The following is a 14097-nucleotide window of genomic DNA, read 5'->3' as shown; positions in this document are numbered from 1 at the left end:
ACAAAGCAAAAAAATTACGTTTGGTATCTCTTGACAAGTGGCATAAAAAAGTCATATGCAGGATGCCACGGGGATTGAGTGGTGGAGAGGACTTCCTGCCCTCTCTGTAGTTCATCATGCATATCACTACACATTCTTTCACCTTTCCTCATGGTACATTCTTCCTCAAACCTCTATGATCTCAATTTGCAGTTGGGTCTAGGCCTATGCAGCTCTCTCCAGGTCCTTCATTAGCTGGCTACCCCTTCTCTGAAAACCTGATCTGAGACAATCTCCAGAGTATACTGTCCTCTCTACTCATGCAGAACTCTTCCTGGTACCGCTTGGGTCATGACTCCCTCCTCTAAGCCTTTGTTGGCATGACCACTCACCATAAAATGCCCCTCGTGTCTGCTGCATTTATCTAAATGTTCTCATTTTTCCAGTCCCAGCTTAAGATCCACCTCCTTTAGGATGTTCCCCTGATAATAATGGACTGCATACTACTGAAAAAAATCTGTACTTCATATCCTGTTACACATTGTTTCAAAACCATATTTGAAAGCCTGCTTGTGCCAGGGATATTATGGTGGACAGAGACATAAAGGTCACTGCTCTCGTCTGTCCTACCCATGAAAAGGTCAAAGCAACAACACAAATTAGCAATGACCAAGGCAATTTCAGAGAATGTCAATAAATGCTATGAAGAAAAGTATACGATGTGTGTGTGTGTTTGGGAATAGGATTCTCCACTTTAGACTGGCTAGGCAGATCAGGCATCTTTGAAGATGTCTAAAACCCAAGGGACCAGCCACACAAAGATCTTGGCAAAGTGCCCCAGAAGATAGGGACAACAGAGTCTAAGTCTCTATTGTGGGAACATTTGGAATAGTCAAGGAACAGAGAGAAGGCCATAAAAATGGAGCACGTACAGCCAAGGTGAAGTGGATGTGAAGTGAAGTTGGACCAGGAAGAAAAGGCTAAATCACACTGGGCCTTGAAGGAGTTGGGTTCTATTCTGAGTGCAGCCTGGCTGCCTCTCCCTTATTCTTACGCTTGTTCCTCTCCGCCTTAAACTCAGGGCCTGCCCTGATTATTCCACATGTCAGGAGTACACACAGCTGTTGTAGATGGATGTACTAAATTAGAAACAGAACTAGCAGTAAGCTCTCACCCCAGTCCTGATGCGGACAACAGTGACTTGCATACTGATTAGCAGGACAGGTAAGATAAAAAGGGGTCTCTTTTGGACCTGAGAAGGTTCCCCCTTGGATGGGGTGGCAAGTGAATGGGAAAGGAAAGAAATAGAGCATGCAGCACACGACTGTAGCATAAATAACTCATGTAGTTAACAAGCATAGGCAACTTCCTTGTGCTGAACGCTGTCCTACTTACTAGAGATTGGTGATGAAGTTACAATGGCGTTGCCATCGTTTACCTTTTCTACTTAATTTGTTTCTCCCTGTGTTTTAGACTCCATCTCCCCATCTGATTCCAATGGTTCTTTGGGACCAAAAATGGACTGGTGTCTGTATTCTCCATTATATCCAGCATAGTCCTGACCTTTGTAAGAAGTTGCTCAACAAACATGCCCTTGGTGGCCAAGTAGACACTGTAGTAATCTCTAGTAATCCCACATGTCCATGATTGTGGTGAGATAACACTTGCCTCCACATTCAGTGGACATATAAAGGAATTACATGTACACTCAAGGTGGAAATGTCTAGCAAATTTATTCTTTTATTGTGTAGCTTTGGCGCCTGAGCAGCACTGTGGAAATATACACAAGCACACACGTCACTCCCGAGTACACGCACCATTAGCTTCCAGACCCGTTCTCTTACCCATCATTCATTGTCCTATAATTTCACGGTCAGCCTTGATAGTCTCTCTGACCCAAACATCTCATCCTCTCCTGCACAAACCTCAGTCCCTTCCCTTTAGAGCACATTCCTCAGTTTTCTCATTCCCTACATTTGGTCAGATGATTCTTTTTTTGTTTGTTTGTTTATATATTTTGAGAAAGAGAGGGTGAGAGAGAGCATGCACATGTGTGTGTGAGCGGGAGAGAGGCAGAGAGAGAATCCCAAGCAGGCTCCACACTGTCAACACAGAGCCTGATGTGGGGCTCAAACTCCCAAATCATAAGATCATGACCTAAGCCGAAATCAAGAGTGAGACGTTCAACCAACTGAACCACACAGGCACCCCTGGTTCGATGATTCTCTATGGTAGGGGGCTGTCCTGTGTATCATCCTGGGCTCTGCCTATTAGATGCTAATTGCAACCCCCACCCTAGGTGTGATTATTGACCACATGTGATTAAAAAATGTCCAGATAGTCAGATAGTGATGATGGTTGCATAACTTTGTGAATATTCTAAAACCACTGAATTATATACCTCAGATTAAATTAAATAACTTTAAGAGATATCCAGACATTGCCAAAGCTCCCCTGGGGGGCAGAGTCATCCTCTGTTGAGAACCACTGTTTCAGAGTAGGGAGACATGATTTTCAAGTTCAAGTATTTGTTCTAGCTTCCTCTTCTTCACATATTGCATTATAAAAACCTCTTTTTCTATATTATTACCACATTTAGCTTCCACTGTTTTCTTCTCAGACTCCTGTTCTCATTTTCTGATTATTCCCAAGAGAGGCATTAAATAACAAACTTACACTGTGTAACCATGTGCCATGAACATAAAAGGCCTTTAGTTGCCTAGAAATTTGAAGATTATCTTTCACTTGCAAATAATTATGTAATGTTGATTTCAAATCTGCACTTTTTAAATCACTGGAATTTTGTTACACAGTTGACAGGTGAATTCAAAGATAGTTCTGGAATTATTTTGTCCTTAGGATTCCTTATGCTTTTTGCTATGTTTAGTTTTCCCCTAACTTAATCAGTTGTCTCTTTGGAATTTTTGCCCAAGTCTTATCTCTACTTTGTTTTATGAGAATTGGCAAATCCTGTTTTATGAGGAAATTCTACCCTGAAGCAGAGATGAGACATGGTTGGAAAGGAAGGGTAGCAAAAAACAAGGGGACTGTTTGTATTTGTGTATGTATATCACCACTAGCCATTTTTTACAGTGGTAATCAACAACCAAAAATCCCAATCCCAATGGCTCCAACACAGTTAGTTTCTTGCTCGCTAGTTCCAGGACATAATGCTGTCTCGATGAGCAGGTGGTACTCCTGCATCTCCTACTCACGTTCCACTGGCCAAATAGGCCTCACAGCCAAGCCCGAGGACGCTGGGGTGAGAACATTACCTCCCTCTCAGAGATAGGTCTGTAGAGACAGGTGCATAGACAGGGGTAGCAAATTTAAAAACACATATGTAATCAATGCCATGCTTTTGCATGACAAGTATGGGTAATCCAACCATCTTCTGGGTGTGGGAAAACGTATATGTGATGCTTCCAGCTGTGAGTACTAATGTTAATGTTTTCATAGCAAGTTTCGTGTTTTAGGTTGGCAAACAGTCTTCTTGTTAACACCCACTAACTCTTTCTCTTTTTTCCTTTGTTCAGAGAATTCGTGACTTAGAAGATAAAACAGACATCCAGAAAAGACAGATAAAGGACTTAGAAGAAAAGGTATGTGTTAAATTCAGTGTGAATTTCAGTCTTTAACTTTTAGACCAGAAAATAATAGGAGTTTCCTTCACCGCATTGTGTTTCTTCTGTTACTGTGTATCTTGCTGAGGCAGGTGTTGTTACAGTCAATATAAACTTCACCTCCAGTCAGTCACCAGCATTCCAGAAAAGGTTCTGTGTTCAGCAACCTAACCTGGACATGTTTGCCTTTTGTGTTGATTCCTATTTTTTGCTATGGGTGTTTTCTTTTCTCGCTTCCCCTTTCTTATCTTCATTTCCTTTCCAGAAATTTCTCATGAGTTTTATGCCTCTACTTTGCTCTTTCTTTTCAAAATGTTTTTGGTCCCTTTTTGAAAAAAAAAAAATCATTCCTGTTACTATTGATAAAAAGCCCTTTCTTCCTTGTGCTGCAGTGTCTCCTCCACAGTAAGTCCAGAAACTTAGGTTGACACGTGATGAGGAAGCCCTCATGTCACTTCCCCCAGTGGCCTGAAAGCCTCCTCAGAGTCAGCCAACACTTTCAGGGGAGAGCGTAATAGTCCTGAAAGACTGCATTTGGGAATGTACACGGTGGGGGGACGGAAGAAGGCTCACACAGGAGTGCTGAACAAGCTGCAGTGAGGCCAACAATCTTAACACAACAACAGTGACCCTGCCGTGATGCCCGGGAGCATCGTGCTGAGGAACACAGCAAGGATCGCAAGAGGCTTTGCCTAGAGTTCCAGTCTGAATTCCTGTGATGCCAAAGAATATGGCTATTTTGCAGCATCTTCCGTGGGCACCCAAGAAGAAAATAGCAAACCATCTGCTGCTTCTGAGACAACGGTCAGAATTTTCTTCCTCCCAAATTGCTTCTGTAGCTGCCCATACATGGGAGATCAGAGGGAGCTGGTCGGGGCCAGGAGCCAGACCATCAGCAGCCTGGATTCTTACGTCGGCTGGGTCTTCACATACTTACTTGACCTTGGGTATGTGACCGAGACTTGTGTCTAAGCCTTATCGATAAAATGGGGATGATAGAGCTTGCCCTCATCTCCTCTCGTGGGTTCTGCAAGGAACAAACAGGGCCACTTACGTGAAAATTACGAAACACTGAGAGTGTTCGATTAAAAAGTATAATTTTTAAAATTTCCAGACATAAAGTACACATCCTCTGCAAAATTTTAAATTTGAATGGTCCTCATTTCAGAAGTGTGCTGCCTAGCTCTGTGGGACTGAATGAGGCAAAGGTGAAGTGCAGTAAGCCAAGGACTGAGTCTGACTTCCCAGTGTTTGGCAAGAAGACCCACAGAAGGTGGGAACTGTTTCCAGCTTCTCCAGTTGTCAACGCACATGCCTGATGCCTTCCATTTTCCACAGCTTCAAATGGCTAGCTCTTGGTTCTAGTAATTTTCTGTGCGAAGTCTTAACCAGCTCTGTGGCTGACAAAGAGGAAGTCAGAATTGAAACCACAAACTTCAGTTTGATTCCATCCCCATTCATGTAAGGAAAACCAGACTAAAAAGGGTGGGGGGGGAGTGGATTTTTAAAATATCTATTAATGTCACTACCCTAGGCATTTTCTTTTTTTAATGTTTATTTATGTTAGAAAGAAAGAGAGCGTGAGCAGGGGAGGGGCAGAGAAAGAGGGAGACACAGAATGCAAAGCAGGCTTCATCGGCTTCATTGACTCTTCTGCAGTTACTCTGTGAGACAGACACAGCGGATCTCAGGATCCCCTTTTTTGCTGGTAATAAAACAACAGGTCAGAGAGATTAAACAACATTCCCAGGACCATATAACCAGTCCATATCAAGACACCCAGAGGCCAGGGTGTCTGACTCAAGGTGCTACGTTCGGCCCACCACACTGCCTGGACAAAGAATCTCATTGCCAGCGAGGTGATGGGCCTCTCCTCATGCCCCGAGAGGCGGCGCTGATATCTGACCTCAGAGGAGTAGAGGAAGCTTCCTTTCCCCTCCATCTTCTACTACGGGCATCATTTTACCACTCTCCATCTTCGAAGAATGGGAAAAAAAAAAGAAAAAAAGAAAAAGGACAGAGTTTCTGCTTTCCAGACTCCTAGAACGGTCACCAACACATGGCTCTTAGCACCATGTTTATAACTTGTCCCTACAATTTTGCTATGATGAAGCCAGAGCCCTGTAAACAGTGGCCTTAAAAGACACATGAGGATAACATGCTCAACATTAGAATGCCATACACCACCCTTATTCAAGGAAGTCGTGTCTGACAAAATGGTGCTGAAATGTGATAACAAGGTCAAAGTCTGACTCTGTAGGAGTACCTCACCAAGGAAATTGGTATTTGAAAACCACTGATCTGACCTGTGACCTTCTACAATTAGTATGCAGTTGGTTATGCACCACTGCTATGCAAGCATGTCTGTCCACCCAAGTATCTGCTTTTCTGGAGAAAGTTCTAAGCGAAGAGACACAATTCAGACTCCATTTAAGTTCTATGAGTCAAAGAAAGAGAATATCTGCGAAGCATGGAGGTTTGAACAGCAGCATGCATTTATTCATTATCTAAGGCGTCCTCTGATGTACAAGCACCTTTCATACCACACATCCTGGCTCATCCAGGGTAGACCCAGGATACACCTGCTGTCCTGATGTAATTACTGATAGCGTCTGCATTTCTACCTCAGGAGTAGCCCACTGCAGATAATTTATCACAGGTTTACCTTACATATTAATATTCTCTCTGCTATGCCTTCTTCACATTAACCAAACAATGATAGCATTAAGTGATGAAGTGGATACTCTGATCATATTTTTGTAGTTTTGATTTACCCTGTCACACATTAAAAAACAGACAATAATATATAATAAAGTAGGATCCAGGAAGTCTAAATTCAAGGCTTTACTATGACATGAAATTACATGCAATTAGACTGTTGATGAACCATTCAGTGCTTGCTTTTCTCACTTAAAGAATTAGGAGCTTAGATCCATGATCTATTAGACCACCTCAGTTGTAAAATGTATCAGTTGATGTTGGTTGACACCAGTTAGTCCTCACATTATTTTGCCAATAGATAAGTAAAACATGTTTTGTTTTGTTTTTTAAACAAAAGGTCCTTGGTATATATGTGACAAGTGGTCAGACTTGAGCAAAGTGGAAAAGCTTGAGGTTTTGTTGACACTACAGAAATTCAGATTTATGTAATCTTCTTCTTTTTCTTCTGCAGTTTCTGTTTCTATTCTTGTTCTTCTCTCTTGCCTTTATTCTATGGCCTTGATGTCAAGGTGCCTCTTCAGGTAAGATTTCATTTAATTCTCAAAATGTGGTTCTAAGAGGTGTTTGATCAGAAGGATGCTGTATACAGTTACTAGTAATGCCCATGTTTGGTTTAAAAAAAAACACAAATACATTTGGTTTGGTTAGCTTAAATGCCATAAAAGGAGAAACAGATCACCTGGAACTAATGTAACATTGTGTATCAACTGTGCTTCAATTAAAAAAAAGATTAAAGTAAAAAAAGTGAGAAACAGATCCAGTCCATTTGGGTGATTTTTTTTTTTATTTTTTAAATGTTTTTATTTGTTTTTGAGACAGAGAGAGACAGAGCATGAGCAGGGGAGGGGCAGAGAGAGGGGGAGTCACAGAATTCGAAGCAAGCTCCAGGCTCTGAGCTGTCAGCACAGAGCCCCACGTGGGGCTCGAACTCACAGACTGTGAGGTTATGACCTGAGCTGAAGCCGGATGCTGAACCGACTGAGCCAACCAGGGGCCCCCCATTTGGGTGATTATTAAAAAAAATAAAGCAACCACCAAATATGGAAATCAAGAATATTGTTCTAGTTAACCGTGTTGCTTTGGGAAGTCATGGTGTTTATGGGGCTTAGTATTCTCATCAGTCTTTTAATATATGGAAGGATTTGCTTCCCTCTCTGCAAAATGAGGAAATATCAGTATATTTTTAGTATCTCATCCAGCTTGAAAATTCTGATTCTGTAAACCTAACAAGCTAAAAATGGCTGGTTATTTTTAACCCCTTCTCCCAGTCTGATTTCATCAGAATTCAGGAAAGCAGGCTATTAAGTGAAATTGGATCTTCTTTTCAAGTAAGCTAACTTTCAGTGCCCATATAGAAAAACGAGAGTTTTATTACTTCTCAATGATTAAGTCTTTGTCTCACAAATACATGTATAAATAATCTTAGACACTGATTCCCAAAGCTATGAAAAATACAGGTTCCAAGTCCTTACCTCCGACTCAGTGGATCAGGTTACTGGAGGTGGAGGTGAGATGGAGGGGTGGGAGAGGTGGAAAGCAAGGACCAGTCTGTGTTTCTAACAGGCATACCAGCTGAGTCTGATGTCTCCCCGGGTACAGAAACTGCACCTCGTAATAGCATTATTTAAAAATGAGCAAGGGCCAGGTGCTCTTCTAAATCCATAAGTCATGGTCTGCGTCCACTTTGATTTTCCTCTTAAGTTCCATTACACAGGGATCTTCCCTGGGCCTCATGTTATTCAACATTTTCTATAGCAAGTTGAAAAATAGAGAAGAGACACTTTCTCTCCATGGGTATCAACCCTGTTACCTACGTGAGGAACTGACAAGCAAAAGTACATTAGCATGGCCTGATACAAGGAAGCAGTTAAGCATATATGCCCAGAAAGTTTATGTCCTCATATAACCAACCTTCTGGCTTTATGCTTTCTTCCGAAAGAGTTTCTGTTCAGCCTGCCAGCCGTCCTTCGTCTGCCAAGAAGGATGGTAATCCTGCAGAACATAGGGAAAAGACTGTGTCTCTTAAATTGAATGAAAATGTAAGGTGAAATGGGTGAGATTTTCTAGGACGAGGTAGGAATGGCCAGAGCATCAGAAAACGAATAGCCCTCCCCCACCAAGAATAATAAAGAAACAGGACACAAGTACTATGTGGTAATTGAGGGGAGAAAAATCAAAACTCATCAATACTAGTCAGAAAATGGGTAGGTTCGAACAGTCACATCATTAATGGCTTACCCTTACACGCCAGGGGCTGTTCTGAGCTATAGATACAGTAATCCTCAAAATGCCCCCTGTAAAGTAAGGGCTGCTTTTATTCCTTTCTTTACAGTTGGAGAAACAGTAGCACGGGAACTTCCAAGGCCATAGAGCTACAATTGGCAGGATTAGTATTTGTACCCAGACCCTCACTCTAAAGGCTTTTAGCCACTTTTAAGCACCACGCTGCCTCCCAAAGGAGAGGGCATTGCTGTCACTTTGTGAGCGCCATTTCTGTTTGTATATATAAGCAATCAGAGGCGTCTTCTGAAATGTGGGTGGTACTGCTGGGCTAGTGGGTTTTGAAATTACATTGTGCTCGTCTCTACCTTTTCCCATTTTGTGTGACTCTTTGAGGGTTGTACAAGACTAATTTGCTTTTCCTCCAGAGTAGCACATAACTGACACTTAGTAATTGTCTGTTGAATGAAAGATCATGATTATAAGTAATATGGATATAGCAGATCAATGTGACAGGGAATCTGGGGAGTCTAAAATACGTATGGGAAAATGGCTGAGTAGTTTAGAGTTACAACTTCGAAGTTAGATATACTGTTAAGTTTGGATCCTGCCATTTACAAGCTATGGCGTGGTAGCTTTAATCCACCTGAGATTAGGTTTCCTTGTCTGTAAAGTGGTTGTATTACCCACACCACGGTATTATATTGAGAGAACTAAATGAGATTGTGCATATAAAGGACTAATTGCATCACTTGGAACATAGTTCAATCGTCAGCAACTCTTAGCTGGTATTATTTTTAAAAGCTGGCTATCACGTTTACTGAATTTGTCAATATATAAGTTTGAAATTATAACCTCTAGCATTATCAAGTAGTTTACCACCTAAACCAGAACAAGTAGTTGCCGTTTCATCTCCTCTTTTCAGGGAGTAATCTAGATTTAAATAAGACATGCCTGGAAATTGATTAATGCCACTTTTATCTCCATAGCAGATGAGCTAGAGATAGGGAAAAAAATCAGGGAGAAAAATGCTTGGCTTGTCTGCAGAGAGTAAAGGCATGCTACACACATAATCATAAAAATATTTTTCCTACTAAATTAAGGGTTTATATTCTGCTCTTAAACCCAAGACTAACTTAAAGTATATTTAAAGATATCCTCCTTAAAGTGAAGCGACTCATGGTTTTTTTCCTTTTAGCAATTACAATTACCTAAGTCATTTTTGTCAGTGATGATCTAGAAGCTGCTGAAGGCTCCCAAGAAGGCACCCTTATTGCCTTATTGCTCTCAGTGGCTGCTAAGTAACGCAAGTCCGTGGATTATATTGGGACTTTTATCTTAAGGAGGGGAACCCCAGGTAGTTTTAGGAGATATCATCTGTCCATGCATTCTGTATATTTACTCGAAATAAGTAGGGTACCACAAATTCTTTCATATTAGTTATTTCAGGAGACAAAGGAAAGAAGAAAATGAGAGGAGTACAGAAATAGCTATCACTGGGTTGTTATATCCAGGTTACAATAACCCACTGAAAACCCTGTTCTTCTGAAGAGGGACAGTTTAATAAAGAACATAATAGAACCAGCTCTGTTCATTATGAAGTTTGGAAGACCAGACAGAAAACAGGTGATCATGATTCTTTGTCTACGTACTCTGGTTCCTTTTTTCTCTTTTTAATTTTTTTTAATGTTTATTTATTTTGAGAGAGAGAGAGAGAGAGAGAGAGAGACAAAGCACAAGCAGGGGAGGGGTGGCAGAGAGAGAGGGAAACAGAGAATCTGAAGCTGGCTCCGGGGTCTGAGCTGTCAGCACAGAGCCCAACGCAGGGCTTGAACTCACAAACCACGAGATCATGACCTGAGCCAAAGTCGGAAGAGTAACCGACTGAGCCACCCAGGCACCCGTACCATGGTTCCTTTTTAATGATTCCTGTGTCAGCCACGAACTCTTGAACCTGATAGCTGTGTATTTTCACTTCCTGTCTAGTAACATAAAACATACTAAAAGTCACATAATACTGTATTATTGTTCTGATCCAAAAAAAAAAAACCTTTAAAATATATATACTGCAGTATAAGAACAGCCACAGGTCATTAGTTACAAATTCTCCATTAAAATATGCAAATGTTCATTTCTTATTTATAATTTTCAGTCTCTCCTCCCACCAAGGCCTGCAGGTGGCCTGTGGAAAACAGATGGCAACAGGAACTCTACTATATTTATTGTTTCAAATAAAGAATTTCGCTCCTTATTCTTTTATATTGGTAGGACAGGTCTGTAAGATGACTCATTGTATGCCAGTTAATCAGTCTTTCTTTATGTAGATGTATCTATTAGCCTTCATCTAGTCATATTAAGAATGTTTCCCTATCTGTCTTACATAGACTATTAAGAAAGCGTAGAGTAGGGCTTATGCTTTATCTTTGTATCTTCAATGTCTACAACAGTGTCTTATACATACTAGGTGCTAAATACATTTTACGTTGACATATAGACAAAAGGGTAGACAGATGAATGAGTAAATAGTTGGGTAAATTGAAAGCAGATTTATGACATGTTAGATTGTAGCCCTTGATAGCATAGTAGTGTAATACAAAGATAAGTGTGTGATTTGTTCTTTATATGTCATTGGAGAATAACCTCAAGAATAAGTGAACAAAGGAAAGGGTACATGAACAAATACCCCAACTTCCTAGTGGGGATACCCTCCTAACTCAGTTCATTGCTTCTCCAGACACTCTTATAACTCACTCTCCACACGGCCCCTGAGTCCGTTTTAGGAAACAAATCTAATCATGCCCCATTCCTGGGAAAGTATCATTATTAGGGGGAAATCCCAATCCCTTCATGTGGCCAACAGAGCCCTGTGTCATCTCACTGCAGATGGTCTCTTTGGGGTTTTTCTTGCTCTAGGATCTCCCTTGATGAGTCTTGCTCCCTTCTGCCTACCACAGGGGTTTGCCCACACAGTCTTTGTGTGCATGGTACTTTCAACCCTGCTTTATCTAGTAAATACCTACTCACTCATCCTTCAGAACTCAGCTCACTTGTGATTCCTGCAGGGAAATCTTCCTTGATTTCACTCCCAGCAACATTTCACGTGCATTTGGCTTGTTTTGGTTGTTGTTATTGTTGTTGCTGTTTTTAATTAATAATGCCTCTCTCCCTCATTGTATATAGGTTCATGAAGGCAGGGACCATACATGTTTTCTTCGTCCTTGTAACCCCAGTACCCAGATAGTGCCTAGCTTATAGTTGGCCATCAATAAATACTTCTTTTTTATTATTTTTATCTTTATTTTTATTTGTTTGAGTTTATATACTTATTTTGAGAGAAAGAAAGAAGGGGTACACAAGCAGGGGAGGGGCAGAGAGACAGAGGGAGTGAGAATCCCGAGCAGGCTCCTCACCATCAGCACAGAGCCCGATGCAGGGCTTGAACTCACAAACCATGAGGTCATGACCTGAGCCGAGGTCAAGAGTTGGATGCTTAACAAACTGTGCTACCAGGTGCCCCAATCAATAAATACTTCTTAATGGTAGTGATGATATTATGGTAAGGAAGAGGAAGAGGTTATCTCTTGTGTGGTTGAAAGAGTACATTTCATATCTATTGTATTTAATAGAGTGATTCTACAAAATAAATACTATTATACTTCTCTAAACATTAATTTCTTAATATAAAAAATTAGCAAGTATTAGCATCTACTATTTTCCTAAGGATTAACTGATGTTATATAAGTAAAGCAACCAATACAGTACCTGGCACATAGAAAGACTCATTAAAAGCCAACTTCCTAGGACATAGCAAGCATTCTGTCCTGGATCATGCATTGTGAGACATACTTGCATCTACTCGGGCCACATGTTTCCCACACCATGGTCAACTATTTAATATCCGTTTATACTGCCCATCCCAGTGTAAAATCAGGGACTCAGGGAAGCCTCCCCTGATCTTCTGACTTCAGTTACATTTCATTCAATATTTCCTGCCCTTCTCATGGGGCAGTTTCCTCATCTGTAAAATGGAGGCAATAATAAGAGCTATCTTTTATTGAATATTCTACCATATGATAAACTGTATATGAGGACTGATGGAATGCAAGGTGTCATGAAGGCCCTTAGGGGTCTGGATGGTACAGTTGGTTGGGTCGTGGTGACCTTTATAGAGACACAGGAAGCAGGAAGAGGGCGTGACTGCTGTCCAGGATTTACAGTTACTTGTGGTAACTAGAGATCAGGATGTGGCTACAGTTTGTTAATTAATATGCCTCTAAATATGTGGCCCATAAATTAGGATCTAAACTACCTTCTAGCAGTTAGAAAACCCTCAAGAATGGTGAACATAAGTAGTCTGCCGATTGGACCCGACTAATATTCGCTAAGTGTCATCTATGAATCAACTGGCATGGTGGGTACTTGGATACTAGAGTCTCAGGTCAGAAGTGACATCACTGTGCTCATTCACTTAGAGTCTGGTGGCAGGTAGTAAATTCTCAGAAATGATAGCTGCAATCGCTATTTTACAGAGGAGGAAACTAAAGCTCATTGAAATTACGGAACCCACTGAAAAGAATCCTTGAGGTTCTGTAATATCAGCTTTCAGAACCAAGATGAATTTATATTCTATACAGTTTGAGTTATAGTGTACTGACCTTTAGCTGACTGAAAATTGGTCATAGATGGCTAGTGCTTCACGTATTCGGAATGCCCGTTTGAATAAATGTGGCTTTGCTCCTAGTTCCTTTACAGATACTCACTGTACAGAAATTTAATATTCTGGGAGACTACAAGCCCTTTTTTTTTTTAAACCAACATGGTTTTATTCAAATGATGGGCTTTACTTCAGTTGTGACAGGCAGAAATGATGCCTGTGTGTTTTGAAACAGAATTTAGGATTTATCTCTGAGAATGTATAAATTGAAAGTTTGTAAGTAAAAGACTTTCTATGTTTACATATTTATTTTATATACACACATACATATACTATATACATATAGTATATATATTTGTATACATATAGTATATTTGTATATATATTATATAGAAACAGGCCAGGTTCTTAAATAGTACATGATAGCATGTCCTCTGTGCTGTCTTTGCCTGTTTGGAGGAAGAGATTATTATGTCCTTAACTTCTAACCAACTAAAAACCCAGACATAGAGACTTAAAGAGGAATAGGGATAGGAATCCTAACTGGCATAGTCCAGGGACGTACCTCTTTCAGGAAGATCACTGGAGCCAATGAAGAAACCCTGTAAGGCATAGTTCCCAGGTCAGGACCTCAGAGTGGAGACCATCTGGTACTGGATACAATTGTTGAGGAGGAAGTGTGACATAAAAGTAAGTCATTGAAGGGCATAGACAGACCTGCTTTTTAAAATCTTATTTATATTTGGTGATATAATTCATGAGAGCTTCTTAAGGTATTGTCTTAGAAGGCCACAGAAGAAAAGACAACAATCATAATTGCTAATATGTCAGGCCACTTATTATGAAACAAGAACTGTTAATTGCTTTATGTGCATTATGTTACAATAACCCTTAAAATAG

At 40.6% G+C, this 14097-nt stretch overlaps 1 protein-coding gene across 8 annotated transcripts in view; it reads left to right on the top strand.

The window, feature by feature from the left end:
* Positions 1–14097, top strand: part of JAKMIP2 (janus kinase and microtubule interacting protein 2) — a 217447-nt gene that overhangs the window by 195628 nt on the left and 7722 nt on the right. For 5 of the 8 annotated variants that reach the window (XM_027042110.2, XM_053222839.1, XM_053222852.1 and 2 more), the window contains one exon: positions 3516–3581. In XM_027042110.2, the coding sequence (XP_026897911.1) occupies positions 3516–3581 (66 nt within the window). Of the gene's footprint in view, positions 1–3515; positions 3582–6774; positions 6845–14097 lie in introns of those variants that run through there. The other 3 variants (XM_015083175.3, XM_027042116.2, XM_027042103.2) reach the window with 1 other exon arrangement.

Source organism: Acinonyx jubatus, chromosome A1, assembly GCF_027475565.1.
Source record: "Acinonyx jubatus isolate Ajub_Pintada_27869175 chromosome A1, VMU_Ajub_asm_v1.0, whole genome shotgun sequence".
Lineage (NCBI taxonomy): Eukaryota > Metazoa > Chordata > Mammalia > Carnivora > Felidae > Acinonyx > Acinonyx jubatus.
This window is presented reverse-complemented; position numbering and strand designations above follow the sequence as displayed.